We start from the raw sequence: 26,453 nt of genomic DNA on the forward strand, positions 1-26,453 counted from the left end.
AGCTTTGTCATTCTGCTAGAATGTTCCCAGCTAGGCCTGGGCCAGCACAGGGTAGAGAGGATACTTGTTTCTTTAGACTTCATAACTTCAGAATTAATTTTTACTAATTCAAATCATATCCTAGCATTTCAGAAAGGAGTTAATTTGCTTTTCTATATTCTGTTGGAATTGGGCCGCTGGGTAGTTGTCTGCCTTGGTTCACTCTATGTTCCTTTTTGGAGAAACTACCTGTCTTTCACTTTCACATATCCTTGCTCTGGTACCTATAAGCACAGCTTTGGGTCTTAGACCCAGATTGTTATCCTTTCCAGTATAAGGAAGAATAGAACTGAGCTGTGTCACTTTGTTAATTGTTTCTCTTGTATTTGTCCTTTCCCTCCCAGCTATTTTCCACATCACACTAATGACACCTGTCCCAGGTCCCATGTGCAGGAAGCTTGTGAGCTTAGTGGATTCTTAGCTATGCCCATGGGGCCAGGAGGGGACTGAAGCAGAAGCTCATTCACCTTCTAGACCCACCAGAGTCTTTTATAAATCGCCTTTTGTTGAGTAAAGAGCAAAGCTTTGTGGTCCAGCTGGACTTGAATCCCAGTTCTGCATTATGTGACTGATGGAGGCTTCTTGGCCTCTCTGAGCCTGAGCTTGCACAGATGGATGCTGGGGAAAACAGAACCTGGTTTGGGGGGTGGTTTGGACCATCCGATTGGTACTACTTAGAGTGGTCTCTCTATCTACTTTCCACCTCCTGGCACTTACATTTCATCCTTCTCTCTTCTACCTTTTAAGAGAAGTGGAACCTGCCAGAGCTAATTCTAATACCAGCTAATGTTGCTCAGTTTCTTTCTATGAGCCAGCCATTGGGTTATTGGTTGGTGGTTTTATTCTTTGTTCCTTACTGCGGGCCTGTGAGGTCGGGGTGCCTGTGGACAGAGGTAGAGACGGGTTCTTGCACGGGAACGTAGAAAGTGGTGTTGGAATGTGAATCCAGGGCTGTTTGCTTTCAGGATTTGGGCTTTAACTACTAGACATTTAGTCCTGAGGGCATTTCTCTGTTAAATAGTATATATACCAGGATAGGCCCCAGGAGCTCAGGGGTGCGTTGCTCTTTTCTTTTTTTAAAGGGTTGCTTTGCTGTTGCATGCATACAGCCAACAAAGGTTTGTTGAGAACTCCCATTTGCCTGGAGCCCTGCCATCTTTAGCCTCCAGTTGAGGCTCTCCTATGTGGGCCTTGCTGTCTGGTGAAGATGAGCAGCACGGGAGTGTCCTGTCAGTGGTGGCTTGTGGACTCCACTGTCTGTATTGGGCCATACGCAGCAGCTGGGTGTCCCATCTGGGATGCATTGTGTTTCTGTGCTGTGCCTCGTGAGGCTCAGGGCTAGGGTCATCAGAGACTACTGGAGAATTTGAGTGATGCTCACTAGTAAAAAAGGAACCTTGGATCCTGCTGACCCACAGATCTCATTGCAAAAAGCCCTTAAAGTGAGGGGTCCATTCTTTTTCTGGGTCAGCTGGGAATAAACATTTAGGGGTCATCAGCAGATGTTCTGTGGCTCCCCTCTCTTAGCCCTACTCCTGTGTGTCCTCTACACCCTGCCACCTTCCTGTAGATAATACTCCTGGAGGGGCTGCTCATGGAGTTCTTGATTAGCTTGAGTCATGGGAGCTGTGGAAGTAAACCTAACTTTCCAAGAGGTGGTTGTACTATCTGGTCTCCTGGAGGTTCCTGTAGATGATTCTGGTCTGCTTGGGAACAGAGGCCTTGAACAACTGTCAGCCCCCTACAATTTTGGAGGGAAGACTACCTCTAGACATAGATCTCAGTGCACGAAGGGCAAGAGGTGGAATCTGCATTTTTTCATACATTTCTTAAGAGAGTCTGATTCCTGTGATCCACGAACCACTCTTAGAGAGGTATGTATGTTACATGTGTATGTTGTATATATTTTACAAACACACACACACAAAAACACACACACACAATATAACTGTATCTCCATCTCGCTTTCTCTCTCTGACCTTACCCCCACTATATCCTTCTGCCCTCAGCTTTCCCCTCACTTACCTATCATATGTCCATAATACCTGAGAAGCCCTTGGCACATTTTAGGTATTGGGTACATGGTGGTTGGTTGAATGATCCCTTTCCTGTAACTCTGGGCTTAAGTCTATGGAGTAGAACCAAACCTGTACTGTCCACCTGGACCCTTCAGTGTCTTGGATGGAGGGAGACAGGGGTGTGTGTGTTCCTTTCCTTTCCCCAGATCCCCTGTGACCCACATGGAACCTACTCTTTTGAGTCAAAGTTCTAATTTTAGAAGAAAAACTAGAGCCTGCCATGGGAGCCCTGCCAGGTAGGTGGCCTGGAGGCAGAAACTGAAAGTGGAGTGTGACTCAAAATGTGGAGGTGGAGCCTGGGTGTTAGGAGAGTAGAGAGGCAGGAGGAGACGGTACAAGGAGTGTCAAGGTCCTTGCTCCTAGGGAGCTGATGTTGCTCATGTGGCCGTCATGCCAACCTGCACTTTCTTGTGTCTTCCTTAACCACTGAGCTTGGAAGAAAGAGTTGGCTTGAGGTTGAGTCTGTGGTTCCATCTTGAAGATTTTGTTCAGTTGCCTTTGAACTTAGCCTTGAGAGGCTTAGCCAGCAGAGAATTTAGTATATACCAAGCTGCCCTGTTGCTGAAATTGCTGAATTCGTTGACACCCTTAATCAGGAGGGAGAGGGGATATAAAACATTGGAGGGAACAGCCACGTTTTTAATTAGAATATATCAAGTGCTGCCATTATGTGTCATGGGACTTTGCTTAGTTATGTAATCTTCCCAAGACTCTGGTTGATAGTTAAAAGAAAAGAGAATAATGGTTGTAACATTTCACAGGATTGCTCTGAGGGTGAAATGAGGTAGTGGAGGTAGATGTTGACTTATGGTCCTATTACCATTACTGTTATTAACTGAAATTTATCAACTGGCTACCATTTACCCTATAAATATTTACTTTTTAATAGATACTTAGAAGCATCTAGTATGTATCAGGTAGGGTTGTATTTTTTATTTACTTCTTTGTAAGAAAGATCAAGAGGCTCAAAACTTGCTTTCAAGCATTTCACAATGTTATATATTAACATCCCAATTCAGTAAGAAGTTGCTGTAATACTAGGATGCATCAAGGGTCATATAAAATGAGTGACGGTTTGTCTGGAGGTCAGGGTAGGCCCTTGTGGAATATCTGACTTTGACCGAGGCCTAAAGGGTGACTGAAGTAGTTCAGGTGTAACGGTTAAGAACATGGATGAATGGAGACAGAAAGAATTTACTGACTGATTTGACATAAAAGACTAGAGATAGTAGCTTTAGGTCAGGCGTGATATAGCAGCCCAAATGGTATCATCAAGGACTTAGATTCCTGTAGTATTTCCACTCTGGTTTATGCAGTGTTGGCTGCATCCTCAGGTTCCATATTGTGTTCTCTCAGCAACTTCAGGCTCTCCTTTCAAGATTGCAAAATGGTGGTGGTATCCTAGTACTCACATCTTCAGTCCATATTATTTAGAAGACAGTGGTCTCTTCTGATGTTTCCTGAGGAAGGAAAGGGATGCTTCTATTTCCCAGGAGCTTCAGCAAGACTCATCTTGGTTGTTATTGGTTCTAGTTTGGTAACACATTTTTCACTGAACCCATCACTGTACCATAGGACTGGTGTGGATGATTGGCTTAGGATAAATAGCGCCAGCTCTTTGAGCTGAGGATAGGGTCAGTGCCATGGTCCGTGCCTCCTGAGCAGTATGGCTCATCATAAGGAGAAACTGGTTCCCCAAAGGGATATTACCTTTCCCAGGAAAGGGCATGGATTCTGGGCAACATGGAGAAGCCAGATCTCTACCACACAGGTAATAGGGGATTTAAAGTCTGCATTTTCAGCGAGAAAATAGAGAACTGTATTTCAAGAACAACTCTTAGTTGAGAATCTCGGGATCAGCACTATTCAACAGAACTTTGTGCAACAATAGAATTGTTCTGTGCCCTGCTGTGTCCAGTATATTAGTCACTGGCCACATGTGACTGCCAAGTGCTTGGAATGGGACTAGTGTGGCTGAGGAACTGAGTTATTAATTTTTATTTACTTAATTTTATTTATTTAATCTTAATTATTTAAAATTTAAATAGGCATGTGTAGCTAATGCGTATGATATTGGAGAGCACAGCTCTAGACTCTAGGGAGGCTTCTACAAGATCATTCAGCCAGGAGACTAGACAGAGATAGAGAGAGAGAGACCGAGAATATGAGAAAGAATAAATTAAGCCTGAATGCAATCTGGTTATGCACCATTGTAAGGAGAATTGAAAAAAGTCATTCAAATCATGTTCTTGGTTCTTTGGTTCAGATGAGTAACCCAGAAAATAGAATCCAAGGGGAAGGGCTGGTGATAAGAAATAAGGATAGAGACAAAGAGACCTAGGTCAGGGCCAGGTGGGCAAGGCCCTTGTGCCTTGCCAATGACTGTGGATTCTACCCTGGAGGCAGTAGGGACTCAGGAAGGAGTCTGGGAATGGTGTATCATATTTGGATGTTGGGAAAGCAGCCTGGCACTTTGCAGAACAGAGGCTTGTGGGCTAGATACAGGGAGACCAGAAGAAGATAGTTGCAGTAGAACTCATGAGAGGATGAGGGTTTGATCTTGGGGTGGAGGAGTGGGCCTGCATAGAAAGGTGGAAGATGAATATCAGCAGTGGAAGAGTAGGGGGTAGGGTTGCATGTCATGCAGGGAGGAATACAGCAGGATTCCTGGCTGTTTGGCTTTGAGGAGATGACCATACACTCTTTGAGATGTGGCGTTCCTCAAGGAGGGCATAGGCTGGAGGGGTTGCTTGAGGAATGCTCTGCAGGGCATGTGGTATTTAGTACGCCTGTGGGAAGATGCCTGCGAGGTTCTAATGCATTCTCCAAGGAGTGTACATTCTGCCTGTGGAGGTTAGGGCTTCATGAATCAAATCCTTTGAAAAATAATTCCATGTGCCTAGTGAGTGTCTGCCTTAAATGCTGTGTGTTTTTTGGATGGTGTTCTAGGTACCTTTTCTGCATAACAAGCCACTCTGAAAGTTAGTGATGCAAAAGAAGAATATTTCATTATGTTTTTGGATTCTCTGTGGGTCAAGGAGTTTGATAGGGCATGAAGTATGCAATGTCTGGAGCCTTAGCCAAATGAATCAAAGATGAGACTGACTTGTTAGCTGGGGCTGTAGTCCTCGGAGGCTGTCTTCCCAAATGTCCATTGACTGATGCTTACTTTCGCCACCAGGTCCTCGGTTGGTCTGTGGGCTGTGACACTGTGGCTCCTGCATGTGGTCTGTCCTTTTGTGGGCTGAGTTGTACTTCCTCATGTGTGAAATTTGGACCTGAGAGTGACCATCCTAAGAACACACAGTGTAGCCTTGGAAGTCACTTAGTATCACTTCCCCTATATACTATTGGTCAGGGCAGTAATAAAAATCTGTCCACTTTCAAAGGGAGGGACACAAACTCCACTACTCAATGGAAGGAGTGTCAAGGTCAAGTTGTAAGAGAAGCATGTGAGATGGGAGATAGTGAGAAATAACTTGGCCACAGATGGAGAGATGTGTGTGCCCTGGGGTAATGGATGATTCTGCCAAGTGTGATAGGCTTGAGCTGATACTTGAAGTGTGGGTGGGGGGATTCTGGCAGGCAGAGAGAGACAGCGAGTGGAGAATACATGACAGAAGGCAGGGTTTATGTTCCTTTTGTTGTCTTCTAGACCATTCTCCTTTATGCCAACCGCCACCAAATAGGCTAAAGGTGGAGATCTTATTACTGCCACATCTCTGTGGGACACCTAGGGATATAGCAGTTTCAAAGCCAATGGTTCTTTTCTTCATGATTACTCAGCACATTCAACATCAGGTTTGAAGTTTTCTGTGCCCATCCAAGTTCATCAGCCTTGTCAAAGTGCAAAACCATTTCTTTTTCTCCACTGTTTTCTGTTCTATTCTGGAGTAGGAGGAGCCTCTACACCATGGGATATAAGTGTCACAAGAGTCCTTGAGTTAGTACAGTTAAGTACCCTTGTTAGTGCAGAAATCACATTAAATACTTGTTTATTTGTCTGTGTCCCCCCCTCCCCCATTAGATTGGGAATCTCTGGAGACAAGAAGCTGCATCTAACCTCTTCCAGCTTCTGGAGCAGAGCCAAGTACATAGTAGATGCTCAATACAAGAAAGTTATTCATTCAAGGTTAAGTGGAAACAGTACTGAACACCTGGGCATTCTTATGTCACCTCAGTCTGTCAGGAGGTCCAAACTTGTTTCTGCTCCTCACTTCCTGTTTCTTCTCTTTGTCTCAGAATCTGACCAGCTTCTCTGTGCTCTTTATTCCTCTAGAGCAGGAATCTGATCTGCCCCCAATTGCTGTTTCTATATCTGACAGTCCCTGTCTGAAAACTGAGGCTTCAGTTCCATGCACACTTTCTGCTTTGTATCATGGAGAGAGATTATTTAGACCAGAGTCAGGATACACGGAGGGCTGCCAGATCTCTTTCCCCTTGGCAAGTCTCCCTGGCTGGACTCTTCTGCTGTAGCTAAGATATGTGAGGAACCTATTTTTTTACAGAGATATTTTACAAAAGATAAATTTCTCAAGACTGTGGCCATGGATTCTTAGCAAAAGGAAGGACAAGGAGATATGATCAAATGTGTGCTGGTGAATCAATACAAATAAATTATGTGTTCTTTGTTATTATGTCCTAGGCTACATGAGAGAGGGCTCTTAAATCATCCACCACCAGCCGCTGGAGGTTCTGCTCCTTTCCAAGGAGTTATATGGAGACAGTCTAGGCTTGTGTTGTTTTAGGCAATCCAGATAACTTTCTAGTGGGGGCATTGGTTTGGCTGCTAGGGGAATGCTGGTGACTGTGAAAGACCAGAGGGGAGCAGTTCTTCTCTAGGTATGGTGTGTGGTCCTGATTACACACTAAATATTCCCTACCTCTAATGTCTGGGATTTATGAGCACTCTTTTGCTTGAATGGATGGTCATTTTACTAGGATATATACAGGCCTCTGGACACTGACTAAGTGCTTGTCTAAGAGATTAAACAGATTAAAATCTGCGTCCCCTTCCTACTTCCTACCACATGAACTGGGGCAGCTCTTCTTCTGTTATGTCTTGAGATGTGGCTGCCATGACCCAATTCTCAGCCATTCTGGGTCAAGATCTAGAACAAAACCAACTCAGGAAGAACATGGAAATCCACGTTTTCCTGAGAAACCAGGAATGCAGTTTGGGAATGTGTTCAAGAGAAGATGAGATATGTGGGTGAGGCCAAGAAACGTTGATCTTGGGAGGGAAATTCTTAGAAGTTCAGGCAGTTGGTCAGGCAATAACAAACATGCCCATCCATCTCTTAGGTAGATGGACAAGAGCAAGAGTGGGCAGAGGGAGAACTTTGGTCATAAGCATGTATCCAAAGAAAGGGAGGGAGGATGCATAGATTCAGACAGTTAGGTTGGAAACTCATCCAACCAACCTGGGGTAAGAAGTGGGTGTCAGGTTATGGTAGCATGCAAGATGGTCCTCTAGTAAGTGTTAGAGCTGGATTCAAGTGCACACCTTCAAATTACAATGAAGTACACTAACTTCTGGGAGACCTCTGAGGCATCTTTGACTCCATTCTTTTCTGTTGTGCCCTGTTTGCTGTCCTTAGTAATGATTTTCATAGGTTTTTTTTTCTCCTTCTTTTCTTTCCCATTGGCATTGCCTCAGTTCAGATCTTTTATCTCCTAGGTTTGGGCTATTGTAGCATCCTTTCAGTGGCCTCTCTGTTTTCCCTCTTCACTGATCCACCCTTCATATTCTGGACAATTTTATTTCCAGAATATGGTGCCAACAAATCATTCACCTGCTCAAGCACTTAGACATCTCTGAGCCATTTGCCGAGTAGAGTAGAAACTCTTTACCCTGGCGCAGTAGGCAGCATAGTGACCTCCCAAAGATGTCCATCTTCTAATGCCTGTGACTATGTTAGGTTACATGATGCAGGGGAATTAAGATAGTAAAAGGAAATAAAGCTGTAATCAGCTGATCCAAAGATAAAGAGATTGTCTTGGAGTTATCTGGGTGGACACAATGTAATCAGAAGGATCCTTAAATAGGGAAGAGGAAGGCAGAAAGAGTAAGAGACTGACACAACAGGAGAAAGAGTGACTAGCCATTTCTGGCTTTGAAGATGAAAGGAGCCACAAGAAAGGAATGGGTACAGCCTCTGGAAGCTGGGAAAGGCAAGAAAATGGTTCTCCTGGGATGTAGAAACACAGCCCTAAATGGCACCTTGATTTTTGACACTGAAACCCATTTTGGACTTCTCATCTCCAAAATTATAAGATAATATGCTGTATTATCTTAAACCACTACATTTGTGGTTATCAGTTACAGAAACAATAGGAAATTTACATTCCTTGCATTTAAAACCATTATCAGACTCCAGTCTGGGTCTTCATCTCTGTGTACCTGAAGCAGACCACCTTCTGGTCCTGAAACGTGACTGGCAATTCCCACCTCCTTTTGTTTTCTTGTGAGGGTTCTTTAGCCAACAAAACAAAACAAAACAAAACAAACAAAAAAAAACGTGTTCTTTGCCTACTAAAATAAACCAGCTCAAGTGTTACCTCTTACAAAAATTTTCATGGAGGGTAATCCTCTAGTTCATCCCAGTTTGGAAATCACTTATTACTATTGTATGTCAACTTGCAGGGTTACTACAAGACTCACCTGAAACATTAGGTAGAATGTGTCTAGCCTGGTGTAAATTAGGCCATTTCCAATTTTCACCAGAGGTAGTTGTATAAATATTAATCTCTCTTCTTGCATTGAAAATGCTTAGGTCAGGAACTTTGTGTCTCTTGTCTTTCCATCTCACCATATTTAGTGCAGTGAAGAGCCCATGAGAGTATTTTGTAGGTTGGAGAGGAAATACGTTGTGATAAATGCCAGATCATGGGTTGGGTGATGGGTCATTTACTCCACCACTGTGTACATGGGATGGGGGCGGTGGAGGGGCAGGAGGTGGGGGTGCGGAGTCCAGGCACTCTCCCAGGTGCTGAAGCTATAGTAACAAATAAGACAGTTGTTGTATTTGCCCAGAGGCATCTTACAATCTCATTGAATCCCTGCTCTTGGTCTCATTTGAAGCATCTCAGTCTGGTAGCTACTTCCAATCTGGGGAATTGCTGATTCCCAGAAAATCCACTGGGGTCAGCAGCTAAAATGGTTTGGCTGAGAGCTCTTTCCGCTCCTGAGACCAAGAGGGGATGATGCCCTTGACAAGAGTGGCAGAAGGAAGGGGGAGTGTGTGCGCCTCTAGGTGGGACTCGCAGAGACAGACCCTGAAATGAAAAGAGACAAGTGGGTAGGATCACACACCAGGCAAAATGGACTTGATGGACCTGTGATCTTTCCATTGCTGAGGCTGTCAATGCGTGTCCACATAAAGCAAGCACCAGCACTCAGGGAATGCTCTGGGCTTTCATCTCCACATCAGTGAGAGGCCTGGCGAGGTTGCTCTTTATTTTGTAAGCTTCAAGTTGTCATCACTAAAGTAGTGACATGCTCCCTCTTGGGACATGGCATTTTTCTACTCTGGTGGCAAATGACCTGGTTTGCTCAGAGACAAACCAGGATGGAAGGGACCTAATGCATGCTGGGGGCTTTCTGTGTACCTGGCGGAAGATACCTTTAATCTAATTCTCAGAACAAACAAATGAAAGAAATGATATTGGTTTCATTTTCCAGATGAGGACACTGAGGCTCCACAGGCTCAGCCTCTTGTCTAAGGTCACGGAGAGTAAGTGGCAGAGCATGGATTCCAATGAAGACTGGTTTAGAGCTTGTGCTCCTTTCCCAAGGAAACAGATTTCTTACATTTTCCTTTATGTTGATGATTATCTCTGAAAGCTTCACTTTGGAACCAGCATTTCATCTTTCATCTGTTCACATCTATTCCTATCCTCGGCCTCCTCCTCAGGGGGTACTGGTGGTGTTTGGATGAAGGGAGTAATGGACACACAGAGAGAGGTCTGAACTTGGACTCCTACTTCATGGCAGACCTTGGGCTAATGAACTCTGGTTCTGGTGAGCTATCATCGTGGAATACAGACTTTGGCAGGGAATTCTGGGGTCATTTGGCCCCACTCCTCTTACTGGACTGCATGCTACCTAAATCATTTCCAGGAGATGGCTGTCTCTTTCATTTTCACAGTCCCTTAGGGAATGAGAGTGAATGGATTTTTAATTAATTTTTAATAGCTCGTTATACAAAACCAGAACAACCCCCTACTATTCAATAGCCGTTTTTCACAAGCTCCTTGTTTCAACAACACTGTATTTCCATTTCCTTGACCTTTCGCTTACCTTATTCAGCAACCAAATTCTGCGAAGTACTTTCTTAACAATAGCCCTGTTTTAAATGGGGATGACTAATGCTTGTTATTTTGAATCTCTTATCCTGTACTTGGATCGTGCAGGAATAGACAAACCTGTGTTAAGCGCTGACCTGGACAGTTTCCTCATTTAGGTAATGTGGATAATGGTATCTACGTTTTATTGTGGTTATTTTCACTATTTGTGTAATGCACATAGAGCACCAAGCACAGTGCTAGGCACTTAGTAGGTGCTCAGTACATATTCATGTTCCATCTCTGGGTTTTCTGTATTTGTTCTGTTCTTATCTAAGCTACTGTACTTGAGCAAGTCCTTCTTTTGTGATTAGATCTGATATTTTCATTAACCTACATCCCATCAGGTATAGGTATATACATTTGTCTTTCTAGAAGTCCCTACAGAATAACAGCTCTTGAAAATTTAATTCAGTCCTATTTAGAAGATTGTTTTCACTATCTTCCCTCTTGCCCTTGTGTCTCCTTTCTCTTAACCCTCTTGTGGATATTGGTGAAGTTCTCTCCTAAACCACCTTGAATTCTCCCTCCTGGAGAGACTTGCAGACTAGGTTATCTAAGGAAAAGACACCTTTGAAAGAGTTTACAAAATACTCCAGAGTGAAGAGGGCTGGAAATTTCCATTTTCCTCCCATCTCTTAAGATCTGCACTGATACCTCTCTTTCTGAGGACCTTGATTACCCCAGTCCAGACTCATCTTCTCCTCATTTGAACACCTGTGGCAACAATTTCAATGCAGTGAATGTGCTGTATCTCTGTGGGTTATAGGTGCCGTGTCAAGGAAGCATAATACTACTCTTACAGCATAATAATGAGAAAAGCAGGGTCCTTGTCCTGAAGGAGCACATAGCCTAATGGTGGATACGCAAATGCAAACAGAAAATTACAATATAATCTGGTGAGCAGCATCATTGGAAGTATGTGGAACAAATTAGGAGAGTCTTAGAAATACAATTCTCAGGGTCCTAGTTACCCACAATACATAGGCAGGAAAGAGATCAGGGAGTACACGGCATAATCCACCCCCCACGTTTGCTATGGTGGACATCCATTTCTATCCCTTATTCTTTTTTTTTTAAAGATTTTATTTATTTGTTAGAGAGAGAGAGAGAGAACATGAGTGTGGGGAGATGCAGAGGGAGAAGCAGGTTTCACACTGAGTTGGGAGTCTGAATGGGGTTCTCTCAGATCCTGAGGTCTGTGAGACCATGGCCTGACACAAAAGCAAGATGCTTAACTGACTGAGCCACCGAGGTGCCTCTCTATCCCCTATTCTTTTTTTTTTTAAGACTTTATTTATTTATTTGACAGATTACAAGTAGGCAGAGAAGCAAGCAGAGAGAGAGGAGGAAGCAGGCTCCCTGCTGAGCAGAGAGCTCGATGCGGGTCTCAATCCCAGGACCCTGGGATTATGACTTGAGCCGAAGGCAGAGGCTTTAACCACTGAACCACCCAGGCACCCCTCTGTCCCCTATTCTTAAATAATCCCTTTTTTCCTTCTTTTCAGTGGTAACATGAGAAGCTCAAAATAGATGGATATTAATTTCTCCTTCCTGTTCAGTGGATCAGGTGCTTTGTCTCCTTTTTGATGATTCCCTCTTTAGGAACCAAGAGTTCTCTCTCAACAGAACCAAAAGTTGTGGGGGCATGAAGGAGATACAGTGTGATGGCTTACTGGGGACCATAGTGAGAGGCCCATTACCACGTTTGCCCCTTGATTCTCAGACTGTTGTATTTTGACCATGTATTGGTCAAGTGCACATCATGGAAGACAGCACCACAACTTCATAGCGTTAGCTCCCAGCGAGGGTGGTCACTCAATCTTTGAAAGTCCATTCAACCACTGCACCCAGCCAGCTGCTTCTGGGTGATGAAGTTTGTGGGAAGACCAGTGAATTCCGGGGACATGCTCGTTACTGCTCTTCATTTGCTGTGAAATGAGTTCCTTTGTTGGAAGTAATGTTGTGTGGGATACCATGACAGTGAAAAAGGCATTCTGAAATGGAAAGATTTTGATTCTGGTCTAAGCACTGCAGGTACGTAAAGCAATTGCAGAGAAGAAATTGCTCCGTGTGTGTGATGGGAGGGGTGCAGTGTGATCAACCACCAGGTGCTATAATGAGGCTCAGCCTTGTTTTCTGATGTTGGTAGGTGGGGAGTGTAGCAGTGGGAATATCCACGTCATCTTGGTGAGAGGAAGTCCATGTCAAGCCCAGGCAAGCCTCCATCTTTGCCACAGTGGTGACCACAGAGGGGTCCAGAGAGCAAACACTGGGGATATGGGAAAAGGAGTTTACTGGCCTCAACTGAAGGCCATCTAATTTATTTGATTACTGAGAGTCTGCCCTGTAGTAAATACAATTTGGTGAGCATTCAGGCAGAACACACATGTCCACTGTGCCAATTTTGAAAGGTCTGAACATATGCTGGTTTCCCCTTTCTCACTTCCCTGACCTCTGGATGCTGGAACACCCCAGCTTTCAGTCCTCATGTCTTTACTCCATTCACACTCCATCTCCTGGCGATCTAATCTAGTCTTGTGTCTTTAAATATCATCTAATTACAGACAATTCCCCAATGGATATTTCTGTCCTAGATTCTCTTCCCTCAACTCCAGACTCATTTATTCAGGTGACTATTGGACTTCCCTGTTTGAATTATCTTAGGCACCTCAAACTTCACGTTCAAAGTTAAAACTTCTAATCTTTCCTCCACATCTCTTTCTTCTATAGTCTTCATCTCATAAAACATCAACTCTGTGCTTCCAACTGCTTAGTCCTGAGCTCTGAGGGTCACCCTCAATTCTTTCATTCATACCACAGAGCCAATTTGTCAGCTCTTCTGCCCGACATTACCCTCAGTTTATATGAACATCATGTCCCTCATGTCCCTTGCTGTAGCTCTGCTCTAACATACACCATGGTTCACCTGATGATTACGACTGGATCCTAATTCACTTTTGTCCCCTTCCTGACTTTTTCAATCCCGTTAAAAGTAAAGTCCTCTATGAAAATCCTCCGGCAGCCCCACATCTCACTCAGAACTGGAATCCTTATAATGGTTCACATGTTCCAGCAAGATCGAAGTCTCCCAATACCTCTCTGACCTCCTTTCCAGCTCCTCTCTGCTCCAGCCTCCCAATACCTCTCTGACCTCCTTTCCAGCTCCTCTCTGCTCCAGCCTCATTGGTTTCCTTGCTCTTTCTTGAATATGCCGGGGATACTTCTGCCTCAGGGTCTTTGCATTTGCTGCTCTCCTACCTATAATGTTGATTACCCAGCTACCACATGACCTAACCTCTCGTCTCATTCAAGGTTTTGCAGGAGAGCCAGTTTTTCATAAAGGATGTTCCTGGGCTCGTTCATCTTCTCCTTTTCTTTAATTATTCCCCCATCATGTGACTATGTCATTTACTGACTTATTTATTTATCTCCCCTGCCAGAATGTCAAATATATGAGGGCAAAGAATCTGGCTTATTTTCTTCAGTGCTGAATCCACACTACCTGGCAAATAGGAAGCATTCTATATGTATTTGGTTAGTGAATGAGGACAATGATTATGAGGACCAGAAGTTGGGCGCTACAGTGGACTGAAACATATTTCAGAAGATTCAGTGTTTGTCTTGCTGTGTGTGGGATGAGGATCATGCTGAGGTTCTGTCTTGAGCCACAGAGTTTGTAAAAAGGCCTTTATAAAAAGCAGGAAAGGGAAGAACAGCTTTGTGGAATTCCACACATTATATATGACAAAGTTGCTATGTTTTCTTAACTAGATTTTAAACTCATAGCAGGTAAGAACACTCTTTATGTCATTCTTTTTTTTTTTTTTTTAATAGCAGGTGTATTGGGGAAGAAAGCAACATTTTTTTTTTTTTAAGATTTTTATTTATTTGACAGAGAAAGAGACAGCCAGAGAGGGAACACAAGCAAGGGGAGTGGGAGAGGGAGAAGCAGGCTTCCGGCAGAGCAGGGAGCCCAATACAGGGCTCTATCCCAGGACCCTGGGATCATGACCTGAGCTGAAGGCAGACGCTTAGTGACTGAGCCACCCAGGCTCCCCTCTTTATGCCATTCTGAATTTGGCATACATCTAGCACAGTTCAGGCTACCAATTGGTGGCAGACATCCTGGTATTGGAGATCAGTCAGACTTTGGACTGCAAGGCCTCAATTTCTGTTCCCTGGTTGGGGGGCAGAATGCTGCTGGAGGTGTGAGAAGGACCCTGGGACTCAGACTCTGCTGGAACTGAAAAGTACACTCTTGTAGGTGGTCCCAGAGGGGTACATTTTAGCATCCTTGTTAGGTTCCCATAGTCAACTACTTCTGGTAAAGAAAGCCACTGTCCTTCCTGTCAACAAAGAACTACTGGGCTATCAGATAGGGGCAGGAACGAAGGGGTAGGTTGTGAGGGGGATGTGTAGGGAACCTCATGGATTTAAAGGCATCAAGATTTCAGGAAAGCTTAATGAACTAAAGTAATTTTCCTTCAGAGTAAAATTTTACAGGCATTAAAGGTCCTCCCTTCATTGAATGTGCTCACGGGCGAGAGCGTCCTAGTGATTTATGAATTTGCAGATTATGCATTATCCTTTCAGAGGACAGGAATCCCCCCGGGCTGCCTGACTGCCTTCTGAAGCTGAGTGGTTGGGGGGGGAGGCGTGGGCAGGTGCAGTGCGCGGGCTCTTATCTGTGGCCTCCTATATTGCAGTTGGGGTCTAGAGTAGATGAGTAATTTTTTGGAGGAGCTTAGCAACTCTAGAATCTGAACTTCCCCTTTGCCCCCACCAAATAAAAATCACTTGGAACTCTTTGCTCCTAAAGAATAATTATCATATTAATAACTCATATTGCCGTAGTACAGCTTATAGAGCAAATCAGCTTTCCTTACTTGATTTGAATCAACAACCCTGTGAGGTTGGCAGGGACAGGTGTCTTTATCCCCATTTAAGGAAATTGGAACAGATTCTGAAAACATAAGTAAGTTGCTCAGGCTCACACAGTAGCATATGGTGAGACTAGGTTTGGGGCAGCCCTCAGGTTGCTCATGTCCTGTTATTTCCAGGCTGCCATGCAAATCCCATCCAGGGGACTGATGGCTGGACCCAGAGGGCAAGTGAATCTAGACACAGTGACATTTGGAAGGGGTCTGAGGTGGAATAGGGGCTGAGACTTCTTTCTTTGTCTGCAGTTCTGAGTGTGGGTACCTCCTCTCTCATAGGAAGTTGGTGGGAAGAGGGTAGAAAGCTCCCTTGCCCCCACATACCACTTTCTCCAGCTCTGCCAGAGACTTGGACTCCTGAGTTCAAATAAATGATCCTGGAAGCAGCAGGTTGAGGATGACTCTGCCTTTCATGAGGACAGCAGCTGTTTCTCTTTTGATCACTTTATCACCAATAATCTTATGCTGTGCTTGGCGTAAGTTGGGAATAGATGAATGGAAGAGAAAAGGGAAATGGGAAATAAAGACATTAGTTACTGCTCTTTGTGTGTCTAAAGAGCAGGTCATTAGCTGAGGGCTGGCCTGAGCATCTGGGGGCAGCAGAAGACAATAGATGCCTGGGGACAAGAAAAGTGTAGGTGGATGGTCACCGAAGACGGCACCAGCTGATTTTGTAAAAGGCTAGCCATGTCCTTTATTGTCACCTTATCATGTAAGTCCCTTATTATAATATAGTCCCTTAATATATTATGTATAGTAAGCCTCCTATTTTAACTAGCCCCCTTATATATATTATTTATTAGATAGATAGATAGATAGATACACACGTAGTAAGTCTCTTGATATAATATATTCCTCCCTTGATATCAGCCTATTCACTCTTACAAAACTTTTCATCTACCCACAGTTGACCTCAGGTTGAGTTTCCTCTCTCTTTCCTGCATGATCCTATTGTCCTCTCTGCCTTCTTTCCCAACCTGGCGTTCCCCATGTCTCCAAGTGGCTCATGTATACATGACATTGCATTCAACCCATGACTGCTTCTGCCCCTAATGGCCCATGCTGCTCTACCTCCATGCTGCTCCTGGTAACCCCAGTTACTCCTTTCCAAAGGCACTCCTCTCCTTTTTCCCCATCTATCTCTGTTCAATTAAAAACTTAAAGAAAGGGAACCAGCTCCATTTTAGTAGATCCAAATTCTTACCAGACTTGGAGTTCTGTAATCTTTCCTTTGTGGAGACTTTTCTGGTCACATTCTATGGACTTAATTGCTTCTTTTCAACTCTTATAGCACATTATCTGTACCTCTCAAATACATTTATCATCTCATCTCTTCTTTTATTGTTCTGCATCCATAATTCATTCAGTGGACCGTGTGTAGTGCCTGCCAAGTGTCAGGTGATGTGCTGTGCATTGGGGATACTAAGTTGAATGAGACCTGATTTCTAACCTCAGCGAGGCCACAGTCTAACAGACAAGTTCAGACATACGGAAAAGTCACATTGATCCTATGCAATGGAAGCTATGAGAGGAATAACTGGAGTGTAATTCCAGAGAAGAGATCAGATGCCAATTTAAGGTTGGGTGTGGTCTGTGAGTACTCATTCTATATACATAGGCCTTTGTAGCTATATCTACACACACACACACACACACACACACACGTCTAGGGACTTCTCTCCACACTCTCTAAATGTGTATGTCTGTAGGTATATGGCTTATAAAAAAAAAATGCTATTTACTCATGAATTATTCCTATTTATTTTCATTTCTCCTGCTGTCTAAAAGCCCCCAGGACTATAGCCAGTTAGGTAAAAAATGAGCTTATTTGACAAGCCTGGGTTTCCCAGCAGTTTGTCTAGTTCTTTTCTCATTCCATATCTGTTTCCTATTACCTTCTCCAAGAACAAAGAAAACAAGTTACCTTCACCCTGGGGCCTTGAGCTCTGGCTCTCTCCCTGAGTCTCAAAGTTTAGCAGGTCCCTTTCTAATTCACTGAAGTGGAGCCCAGTAAATATTTGTGAAATTCATTAGTAAATGCTCAGCTCCTTGAGGTCAGGGATATGCTTTTCTCCTCTGTGTAAGACTGCTCATTGCCTCACACACAACCAGCTCACATCAACATTTGCAGAATGGAGGAGCATTGCATTAGAGCAGGGCAAGTGTGCTGTGTCCCATGGGTGGGAATGCTGGCTCTGTCTCCTGCTAGTGGTGTGCCTTGGGGGGCAACTTGCTTAGCTCCTGGGACTCAGGTTTCTCATCTGTAAAACTGTGATATTATGTTACACTTGCAAAAGTTTGTTGTAAGGATTGAGAAGCACCTAGTATAGTGTTTATTACACGGTAGGGGTTCAGTGAAGGTTTGCTCACTGCTTTTCCTTTGTTGATTTGGACTGTCCACTCTCCTCTGGGGGCATCTGCTGGAGAGGAGTCCAGTCAGGTTTTGCTATGGTCCTGGATTAGCCCAGCTACCCTTCTGTGCTACATGCCATCCACTGGTGATCCCTGTGGCACACACACTCATGTCTGCCCCTTCTGCTCTGTGTACTTGCCCAGCAGTCTGGGGCTTAGTGGGTTTACTGCATCTGCTTTCAGTTTTCTTCCCTGCGAATTCCCTCCTCTCTGGAGGCCTTTGGAAGGCTCTGAGTGATGAGAGAAGCCAAGGATGGGCAGGTGTTGTTTCAGTCTTAGTTTTGTTTGCTTGGCACCGAATATCTTAAGGCTAAAAGTTACACGATCATCTCCTCATAGCTCTATTATTGTCCTTCTGTGCTGGCTCCTGGGGAAAGAAAGCTTCCAGCCCCTAATTCTCAGTGTTTGGGACCTTTCCTCTAGGGAATGCAGGGGTGATTTTGTTGAGACATCTTCCTCCTACATCTCTTACTGTGTGCTTTCTTTGTGAGGTTCGATTCCATTTAAAGGAAGGGATCCTTCTCTAAATGAGGATCTCAACGTGGTGGAAGGGTGGGGGGATGGTCACTGCAGCACAGAGTTGGGAGAGGAATCATGGTGGGATGGGACCTTTCTTGAGTATGGTTCTCCAGTTACCACAGGAAGATATCTGGACCTTAGCCAGGACCCACCAAGTCAAACCTGCTGGGAGTGGGACTAGGGAGTCTGAATTTATAAGGCTTTCCAGTGACAGTTAACCTCCAGCTCTACTCATAGAATGGAAGAACAGTGCTCTGGCTACTTGGTCAAGGTCACACTTTATTCAGATTAACTTGTGTCCCGTCATCTCTCTGAGCATCATTTCCCTCATCTGTACAATGAGGGAAATAGACTAAATGAATACTAACCCCGTCTGAAGACTATGATTTACCACTAAAACTCCATTATCCTTCATTGACTCAAAAATGATTATTTTTAGGTACCTTTGACATGTTGAGCTTACCTGTTAGGGAGACAGAAGAACAACACCCAAACCCTGCCTCAATCTAGTTGAGAAGGCAGATCCTGTGTGATCCAGAAAGGATCAGGATAGTGTTTGAGTAAGTACCTAGTTAGGTAATTCTGTTTTAAGTGCAATAGGACTTCAGAAGAGCAAGAATTCTGATGGCTGGGTTGGAACTGGGAGGCTGCCTGGAGAAGGTGGGCTTCAGGTTGTTTCTTAAACAATAGGTAGGCACGTGCAGGTTAATAAAAGGCTGAGGCATAGATGATACAGTGCATCATGAAAGAAAGCAGGCGGAGTTGTGAGAACAGGTATGGTTTATTTGCAACCCCTTGAGAAACTTGGATTATTAAAGCAGAAGACAGCGTCTAGAGAACTGTAGGAAAGAGGTTGGAGGAGTATGTGTTTATGTATATGTATGTACATCTTGCATGTGAATATGTGTATGTGTAGTGCCTTACATAACAGGTCAGGAGTCTGGAGTTCATCCTCAGGCAGAGGGAACCACCAATGATTTCTGACCAAGAAAGGGCACGAATCAAGACGCAGAATTGCGACTGTCTACCACGAAGGCAGAAGTAGCAGTCATAGAGGTGTGGAAGGATGAGTCTGTCTGGATCCCCCAAGAAGCAGACACCAGCATGAGATTAGATATACAAGAAACATGAGGGACTGGGAAGATGGAGGCAGGGAAGAAGAGGGTCTGAACTTTGAGTAAGGAGACGGATAGAATAAGAACAGCCCTGAGTTCTTTCCAGGGCTTTCCAGACCCAGTTGTTTGTTAGAAGCTCTATTGGTTAAATGGAACTCTTACCCCCTACACCTCTTTCTTCTCTCTATGTGGACTTTGTACTTTTTGGAGATTGTTTGATGTCCATGAAGGCTTGATATTGGGAGAAAATGAAATGGCCTGATTTTCTCCTGCAGAGCTTGGGATGGGTGTTCTGACCTATTTCTAGAAGAGTAGTTTGGAGTTTGTTCGTCCAGAATTTGGGTTCGCCAGCACATAGCCAACCCACATTTTTACCTCGTGACTGTGAGAATGCCTTTGTAGATGAAAGAAGGTAAAATGAAGGGGAGATGAAGTCTGCTGTGTGTGTAGGTGTATGTGTTAATCCAGAAAACAGGAATTATCAGTGCATTCCTAGGCATGTGGTTGGGGAGGGTGGGCTTAAGTCCTTTGCTTTCATTAGCCCATGAATTTTATAAATGAAGAAGCTCCCTATGAGTGGGAGAGGCAAGGATCACTGAGTGCCTGTGGGGAGCAAGTCTCTGAACTGGGTCCACAGTCCTTGCCGTTGTGCTGTGTTAAAAGGACAGGTAGTTGGTAGATTTTCCTGTCCTACAAATAGCCATGTCATTGATGTTTTTCTTGGATTAGCTGTTTCTTTCTCATCCATCACTCTCCATCAAAGAGGGCACTCTGAGAAGAGTCCTCCAGTCATGGCCCTGCAGAGAAGTTGAACATCCCAAACCAACTTCGTCACAGACTCTCTCTGACCTATAATGGGTCACATCCTTGCCTCTAATTTCTTCTTAGCTTACATAAAGGGAATGGAAATGGTGCTGACCGACCCCCTGGGGTGCTGGATGAGACTAAATCTCAAAGTGAGTGTTCTGTTGTCAGTGAAATGCCATAAAAATGTTCAATATAATGGCTGATTATTTTTCTTTAATCTTAAATAGATACCTAGAATGGGAAAGTTCCATCTTGGTAGCAGAAATTCATTATCTTGGAAAGAGTTTAATGGCTGCTGTGCAAATGAACTGGAGGAAGTTAAATTGTGGAATGGGAAGGAGCTGAGAAAAGTGAAATGAGTTGTGCATTAAATTTAGATAAACACAATTATGTGTAACTGGATTATCACGTGTGCAGGCAGGCGCTGTATGTTAGGCACCTGCGTTTTGATTAAAATTGATTCAGGTGCCCGCGCTTGAAATCCTTGTAGATTCTGAGTCATGCCTGAGCCACTGCCCAGGCACATAAGGGGCAGGCAGGGAAACATCTGGTATCCGGGTCCCCCACTGGAGAAATTTAAAGGCATGGGACCAGACTGAGACCATTTCAGGAAACTGCTAAGACTATTACAGAAAGTCCCGCTCTCTTTCATGTACAGCTTCCTTCTGGGTTTCTTCATTTCAGCTGAGTCAGGAAAGTGGTCCTGGAGCCCAGTGCAGTCCAGCGACCTGCTTACTCCATGACGAGGACAGATGACTAATGGTAGATGGCAGATGACATCAGAGGATGTTGGGGACTAGGCCTGCCAGCCATTCACGTTTCTGTGGCTGTTGAGGCCTTAGTGATAGAGACACAGAATCTCTTTGAACCTCTCTGTAGATGGGTAGAATTAGGCCCAGTTCCTTCTTACCATTTTAGGTCCAAGTCTGTAAGTCAGAGTCATCTTCAGGTCAAAACTCGCCCAGCCTCAGATCCCCGGAGGGCCCTAGCAGTGATCAGAGCCAGCCGGCCAGTCCTTGCCTTGAAGGAGGACAGATGCAGAGATACAACTGTCGATACCCAGTTAATTCCTGTTGGCGTGTTTTATTTCAAATGCAAAGCATCGTCAGGATTAAAATAAATGCTACCAGTTACAGGGATGCGTTAAATTAATTGTTTTTCCTCGCTTGATCCTATAATACCCCTCCACTCAACGGATAAACACTAAGCCCTCCTCTGGGTGGTTTGAGATGCACTGTATATTGTTACACAAACTAAAGGAAGCTTCCTTTTTTCTCCCCTTTTGTTCCTCTCCTCTGCCCTCCTCCCCATCCCCATCGCAGGTGATCCTCATCCTGACGAAGCTGTATGACTTCAATCTGGGGAGCGTGACTGAGAGCTCACTGTGGAGGTAAGTGGATTACAGGTTCTTAACAAGCTACTCTGGCCCCACTCACTTGAAGAATGCCAGCCACACGGTTGGGAAGCATGTTTTGGAAGAGACAGAAAACAGTCCTCCTCCTGGAAGGCCTCTTTAATGCCTGGGGTGGAATGGATGGCCCCACCGGCAAATTTCCCTAGCACTCTGCTTATCGCTTTTGGGGCCTGACACACTTTCTGCTGGGCATCGCCGTTGCTTTTGCATTCCTGCCATGTCTTGTTCTGCTTGACGAATGCACGTCTGATTGGAGCGATCAGACGAGGCTGCCCAGAACAAGGAGAACCTGCTGGAGGGAGGATTCTTGCCTTGGGTGTGAGTCTTGGCCCAAGGACCGTTTCTAGTCCTTTGCATCTGTGAGATGCTGTGGTTCTTACCTTTGCTTGTGGGAATAGACACATGTGGGGATCAGGTCCACACTGTGGCCCTTGTGGGCTCCTTTGGTGGGGAAAAATATATATATATATATATATGTGTGTGTGTGTGTGTGTGAGTAAATTTAATGTACATATTTAATAAATATTTACTAAATATTCACCAAGTTTTATGTATTTAATGAATGTTTACTATACATTTAATTTCATATATATTTAAATGTATATTGGTAATACATATGTTTTAATATAGGGGAAATGTATATTTTACAACAGCATTGGTATAAAGATAAATGTACTAATATAGTATATGAGAACTTTTTTCAGCCTGAAAGTTCATCAGAATCTTGCCATTTGCAATGATGTGGATAGAACTAGAGGATATTATGCTAAGTGAAATATGTCAGTCAGAGAAAGACAAATACCATATGATTTCAATTATATGGAATTTAAGAAACAAAACAGATGAACATAGGGGAATGGGAGGAAAAATAAAATAAGATAAAGACAGAGAGGGAGGCAAACCGTAAGAGACTCTTAACTCTCAGAAACAACTGAGGGTTGCTGGAGGGGAGGTGAGTGGGGGGATGCATGGCTGGGTGATGGGCAGTAGTAATGAGGGTACGTGATGTAACGAGCAGTGGGTGTTGTATGCAACTGATGAACCACCAAAGTCTGCCCCTGAAACTAATATTAAGCCGCATGCCCATTGCACCTACTGGTTAAGTCAGCTCCGATGGCATGCTGGTCACAGGGGACGGGGAGGAGGACGTGGGTGGGTTCGATCAGAGAGAGCTTGAATAAAGCCACGACATGAGGCATTGCTCTGGGTGGGAAGCATTGGCACACTCGCCCTTCTGTACAGTGCACATGCACCCGCACACACGTCCTCACTGCCAGCAGTCACACAGGGCAACAGCAAATGGCATCAGTCGCCATGAGTCGGCTCTTCACACTTTGGAAAGGTTGTGTATGTCCATCCTGTTTGCTTCATCATTGGTAAACCCTGGGGAGGACGCTGTCCCCAAAGGCCATTCACCTGGCTGTGTCACCATCCCAGAGTTCTGTCCTGAGAGTTTCCTGTGGTCTTGGAACCAGAGTGGGCTGGGGCGTGAGTATCTCTGTGCCTTGCTGCTTCTTCGTCTGACCTGTTTGTTTGCAGAGGACTAGCCAGAGTCTGTTTCCTAGGGAGGGGAGCAGTCAGAGCATCTATTAAATATTTAGGGGTTAATTGCTCACATCGACTCAGGCCTGCCTCCATTTGCACAGGATGTCCAAAACCTAATTTTGCTGCTCAATGAAAATTGGCAGAGATATAAGTAACGGGTGTTTGTCTAATAGATGAGAGCGCGCCTGTTTCCAGTCACACGGGACTCTGAGTGAATTAGAGCCTCGGAAACCTTCCCCTCAGGTCCAATGACAGTGATGCTATGCTGATACCTTAAGCCCGACTCCCATGCTTGCTTCTGGGGGCAAGTAATAAAAAAAGAATCCAGAAATCCTGTCCGTACAGTGGGCAAGAGCTCTACCTGGCAGCCTGTGTTTGGCTAGTTCTAGGGGTGGGCCAGGTGAAGCCAGGGAGCCAAGGCCTTGAGGCCCTTATGTAAGGAAGTGTGGCCCTTGGTCAGACAAGCCAGTATATTCCCTGGTGTACAGCAGAGACTGCAGATTGCCGAGTGGCCCCGAGGGCACCCTGATCATCTCCTTGCCAGGATTCAGGTCCCACCTCGCCCACTCCAAGAGCTCTGTAACTGCAGGAACCTTACTTAACCTCTCTGTATCAGTTTCCTAGGGCCTCTGTTGCAAAGTACCCTGGACTGGGGGGCACAAAGCAGCAGAAATGTGTTCTCTCCCACGTCTGGAAACTAGAAGTCTGAAATCAAGGGGTCTTTAGGGCCGCACTCCATTGGGAGGCTCCAGAGAACACCCTTCCCTCTTTCAACCCCAGGGGCTGCCCGACAGTCCCTGTGGCTTGCGGGACTCCCACAGCCCTCTCCTCTGCGCCCATGACTGCTCCTCTCCTGTCCCTTTTGGGGACACTTGCCATCACATTTAGACCTCCAGGATCATCTGGGATGATTTCATCTTGAGATCCTTAATTATACCTGCACAGAGCCTTCTTTCACACAAGGTCCATTTCAGGCTCTGGGGATGAGGATGTCGAATGTATTTTTTTCTGGTGGTCACCATTTAACCCATTTCTCTTACCCTGAATATAAGTTGGAGATGGTAGAGAAACTACATTTGCCCCAACCATTTTGTCTTTGCTGTAGCTGACTCAGGCCCCCTTCTCCCTCCCATGGCTCTTATGCTTGGCTCTTCCCACTTCTTTTGGCAGGGCTGCCCAGCCCCTCTCTTCTTCCCTTCTCTGTTCACCTAGTCAGGAAGGCCTTTCCCAGGACTTCACATTCCATCATTCAGCTTGCATTTTCCTCCTTAGTACGTACTACCATCTGGCATGCAAAATATTTTACTTATGGATTGATTTATTTTCTGCCTGCACCCACTAACATCTAAGGTTTGGAGGGAGAATTTTTGTGCATTTTAATTCAGGACTGTACTCTTAGGACCTAGAACAGTATCAGGCACACAGGAGATCTTCAATGTTTGCTCAGTGAGTGAATTAATGGATGGATTGCAAGGATTAAGTGAAATAATAAATGTACAAACCCTTAAGACAGTGACTCACATGTAGAAAATTCACTTAATTGTAATGACTAATGATTACCGTAACCCTCTGTGTTTGTATGGTGTTCGTTCCATTATTGACTTTGTTTATGAGGATCCACTGATGCCAGGGTCCGTGTGGTGGAAATTGTAGGGCACCAAGGGGATGTATTCTCTGTTATGGATAAATTAGCAGAGATCCACAGGGGATTAGGGAGGGACGAAGAGTGATTTAGATTCTTGTTCCTTGTGTTGATTGGAGACAATTGAAAGATCAATTTCTAGCAACCCAAGGATGTTCTTTTGTAGAGAAGGTTCTCTGAGCCAGGTGTTGGCCTGACCAGTGGGATATGATTTGGCAAATGAGAAGTGGAAAAATGTCTCTAACAGAGGGAAATGGCCAGGTAAGGTTGGGCTGCAGGGGAGAAGGGAGCCAAGCAGGTGACAGAGCCGCTAGTCTTGGACCAGGGAGGGAGGCTTTGGGGTCTCATGTTCACAGGAAGGGGCCAAACCAAAGTGGGTAATGCAGAGTGTAATTTACATATGATAGATTCATGCGGTGTGATTTGGGATTTGGAAACCTGGTGGATAACGTAGGCTTTCCCTCCGGATAGATGTTAAATACAAATGTATTGTTGTGCTGTGTTTCCAGGGGTCTGTAGATCTGATAAAACCATGCTTAGCAATCCTTGGGTAGGGCTGCAGTGAGAAAAGAGGCTACTTCTAAACTTTGGGGGAGTTTTCCAGTGTGCTGGGGCCTCACGGAGTTTTTCAAACCTTTCATTGTCTTCCCTACTCATCCCCTAAAGATCTGTGTCTCCCATCCTCTTTTTCTGTTCTAATAATGATGATGTATTTTGTAGTTAGCGCCTAGAGCACTGTGATCTCCCTTACTAATACAGTGTGCAGAGAAAAGAAACTAAATTAAACACACACCCTTTCAGTTTCATGATTTGGCCCAACATGCTTAACCAAGTTGAAATTGAATTTGGGGATTCTTCAATTTTCTGTACAGCGGAGGAGCCTGGAGCAGTAGCTGTCATGACAAGATGACATTCCCTGCCAGGTTACAGTGAGATATAATTATTCGCCTCACTGGATTAATAATTCAGAGGCCATCTACTTCTAAATAGACAAAAGACTGTTTAAACGCATTCAATTGGGGGGCAGTACCTTGTGCCCTTGTGACATTCTTTCTGAAACTCCTCAGTGCTGTTACACTGAAGGGGGTCAAACTGTTTTCTCTGCCACAAGGATGGCTGTGAAAGTTGGTTATTAGCACAACTATCTGTTGGTCTCCCTTAGTCAATGGACATTTTCCTTCTAGGGTTCAAGCTTCTAGACTAGTGAGGTTGGGGACTGACATTTTTTTTTTTTTAAAGACCCAGGGCTTCATGATCAGGGCATTTTCAGCCCATAATATGTCCAGTCTGGAGGCTGCCCATCAGTGAGGAGGGATGGTGGCACCTAGCACTGTTAGATTTTCTAGAAGCCTGACCCAAGGTGGAGAGATGAGTTAAAGGCAGGGGTCCCAGCATCAGTGGATTGGTCTCCTCCTCATCAAAGTGATTACAAATGGGGCTGGGACTGATGGCCTCGGTTCAAGTCCACAATCCCCCACTTAGCCACTGTGTGACCCCGAACACATATCTTCACCTCTCTGTGCCTCTGTGTCCTTAGTGTACGATGAGGATACTGGCTCACACCTCACTGTGTGGGAATAATGTTTTGCATGAAAT

At 44.7% G+C, this 26,453-nt stretch overlaps 1 protein-coding gene across 4 annotated transcripts in view; it reads left to right on the forward strand.

Annotated features, from left to right (window-relative positions):
* SORCS3 (sortilin related VPS10 domain containing receptor 3) overlaps positions 1–26,453 on the forward strand; it is a 601,218-nt gene that overhangs the window by 149,206 nt on the left and 425,559 nt on the right. For all 4 annotated transcript variants that reach the window (XM_047703327.1, XM_047703328.1, XM_047703329.1 and 1 more), the window contains exon 2: positions 21,579–21,646. In XM_047703327.1, coding sequence (XP_047559283.1) covers positions 21,579–21,646 — 68 coding nt within the window. The remainder of the gene's footprint in view (positions 1–21,578; positions 21,647–26,453) is intronic.

Source organism: Lutra lutra, chromosome 14 (assembly GCF_902655055.1).
Source record: "Lutra lutra chromosome 14, mLutLut1.2, whole genome shotgun sequence".
NCBI classification, from domain to species: domain Eukaryota; kingdom Metazoa; phylum Chordata; class Mammalia; order Carnivora; family Mustelidae; genus Lutra; species Lutra lutra.